The 2,693-nt window shown below is 37.8% G+C and overlaps 1 protein-coding gene across 1 annotated transcript; it reads right to left on the reverse strand.

Moving 5' to 3' along the window:
• Nucleotides 1-250: 250 nt before the first annotated feature.
• Nucleotides 251-2,470, reverse strand: LOC107917524 (zinc finger protein SHOOT GRAVITROPISM 5). The gene is made up of 3 exons (XM_041106941.1): nucleotides 2,136-2,470; nucleotides 1,629-2,031; nucleotides 251-1,105 (listed from the first exon to the last, which is right to left on the reverse strand). Exons 1-3 carry the CDS (start codon nucleotides 2,242-2,244, stop codon nucleotides 472-474), a joined length of 1,146 nt encoding a protein of 381 aa, XP_040962875.1. The 5' UTR covers nucleotides 2,245-2,470; the 3' UTR covers nucleotides 251-471.
• Nucleotides 2,471-2,693: the final 223 nt, after the last annotated feature.

Here is a 2,693-nt window from a genome sequence, read left to right on the forward strand (position 1 = left end):
CTTAAGATAAAAACGTAGCAATCTAAAGGATAATCTACTGATTTCCCAGTCTAATGATGGAGTTGAGCAATTGAATCCCATAATTTCATGTAATAAAAACAGTGGGGAAAACTTTCTTTGGGATAGGGGCAAGGGAGATCATAGGTGAAGAAAAGTGGCAATTACGAAGCTAAAAATTTCGAATACATCTCTAGTGAAAACATACACTGATACACATGGTATCCTTGTGCGGATGTAGGAAAGATAGAGGGAATCCCAAAGCGTGATCATTGTTTGTCATATGGGAATCATTTCACTGCATTCCATTAAATTGCACCATCTACCTTTTTCCGTTAAATCAATTCAGGAACTGTTTACAAATACCGCCAAAGCAAAGCAAAGAAAAAAGCTCAACATGTACATCCAAAAACCAAGAGATTCAAGCGCTGACTTACAACCTTTTACTTCCATGGCGTGAATAAATTTATATAATCACTCTCCTTCCCCCTCTGTTGTGGCTGACGACATATAACTCATTGCAAGCGAGGTTTCATCAGCTGCAGGAACCGCTGCCATTGATGTTATGAATCGATTCCTACAAGCTTGACAAGTGATCTGCATGATGGTTGCAGTTATCTTCTTTGTGGCTTGATGTTTCAACACTAGAGCTTTCTCAAGTTCATTTTCCGCTTGTTGCTTTATCCTCTTAGCACTTGCAAACTCAAGCTCAGCCATCTCAATCTCCCTTTTCGCTTCCTCTCTAGCCTTTTCAGCATGTGTTTTCTCCCTCATGGCTAACTTCAGCTGCTCACTTGCAAACTCTTTCAACCTAGTCGCTTCCATTGCTGTTTCACGCCCATTACCTTCAGTTGACCCTATAGATAGTTTTAAAAGACTCGCGCTATCCGAGTTCCTCCATGACCACAAGTGAGTGCTTGATGATGGTAGAAGCTGAAGTTCAAGAGTCCCAGTTGATTTTGGTATCGGCAATGGTGGGGATAAGCTAAAGTTTGCATCGATCGACGGAGTGGTGCTTGAAGTCAGTCGAGAGTACTGCAACGCCTGGAATTGATGTTGAACTCCTCTAACACTGCAAATATCTTGGTGCTCAATGAAACTCTCCACCCTGAAACGACAAAGAACAAAAAGAATGATTTCGAAAAGAGAGCATGCTCAACGAGGATTTTGATTCTTCATGGTGTTTTTGGACTTTCGATAATAGTAATGTCCAGGAAGCAATTGTAGTCTAGTTCATGTAGGGTTAGAGGGGAGAAATAAATACTAAATTAAACAAAAGAAATGAACTGGGGTCTGGGGTCTTTGTGTGTCTGCAATTTGAAACACGAGGTCATTTTGAACTTTAGATGGAATCAAACACGAGGTCATTTTGAACTGTAGATGGAATCAGTAAATTATTCATTTTTTTTATTACATAGATTTGATATAGTACTTTCAGGAAAGGATTACGAAAGAATAGTTAACAGTATAAAACTTCAAAGAAAAAAAATAAAACAAATAAAGAATCTTGCGGGGGAGGGGGGAGTTTCTTTATTAGGATAAGCTTTTACGAGTATTTTTAGGGTTTGAATCAGAAAGGAAAGAAAAAAAAGAACTTTTTTTTTTGGGGGGGGGGGGTTCAACAGACCAACCTGGAAAAAACACGGCCACAGTCACAGGAATGACCTTTGGTACCACAAGTCTTGAGATGAGCCTTATAATCAGACTGAACAGCATAGCCTTTAAAGCACTTATCACAAACCCACTGTTTGTTAAGGCTATGCTTTCTTCTGAAATGCTTCTTTATCCCAACCAGATCTCCCAGGGCATGGCAAGGGTTGTGGTGCAAGCAACTTGGCTCGGGGCACACATATACCTTCTTCTTCACCACCTCTTGTGTTTCACTTTTCACCAACTTCCATGGCACTTTGTGCCTTCTCCTATGCATTTGAAGGTTCTGGTCTCGTTGAAACCCTTGGTTGCAGATCTCACATACATACCTGTCCGATTCAAGCAATGTTTGCGGAGATAAAGAAACCACTTCTGCTTCTGGATCTATATATTAAAAATGAAGATCGACACTATAATTAAGAAAACAAATTAAAAACACCCCAGAAAGAAAGGGTATTAATTCTACACACATAAGGTTTAGTATATACCTGGGGTACCGGGTGGCTTTCTTTTTCTTTTGCCATTATCAAGAGGAGTGAGACTGAGAAGATCAGAGGAGAATGGAAGTGCAGAAACAGTAGCAGTTTTATCCAACATATTAATGCTCTTGATGTTCGATCCTTTTGATGGAATAATTATGGAGTTTATCTATATATGTTGGTGGATTGAATTGAAGTTTAAGAGAATCAATCAATCAACCCTTTTAGCTTCAGTTTTACTGGTAACAGGAAAATGGGCCGAGAAAGAAAGAAGATGAAAAGCTACTACTCATACCTGCTATCAGCTTTCTTAATGATTTTTTTTTTCTTTGATTGATCCAGGTAAGGTTGAGGAGAGTTTTAACGGATAAATATAAAAGAAATCAATATTTTATTTTATTTTTATCTTAATAAAAATAAAGGATAGGGAATTTCTTGTTTTTATTTCTTAAGTTTCTACGGATTTTAGTTTTTATTAAAAGAACTTAAAAATAACAAAACTAAAATTAGTTCAATAATGAAATAATCTTATATATGTGAAGTGCAGGCCACACATCTCTTGCTCTT

This window comes from Gossypium hirsutum, chromosome D12, assembly GCF_007990345.1.
Source record: "Gossypium hirsutum isolate 1008001.06 chromosome D12, Gossypium_hirsutum_v2.1, whole genome shotgun sequence".
In the NCBI taxonomy this organism is placed as follows: Eukaryota; Viridiplantae; Streptophyta; class Magnoliopsida; order Malvales; family Malvaceae; genus Gossypium; species Gossypium hirsutum.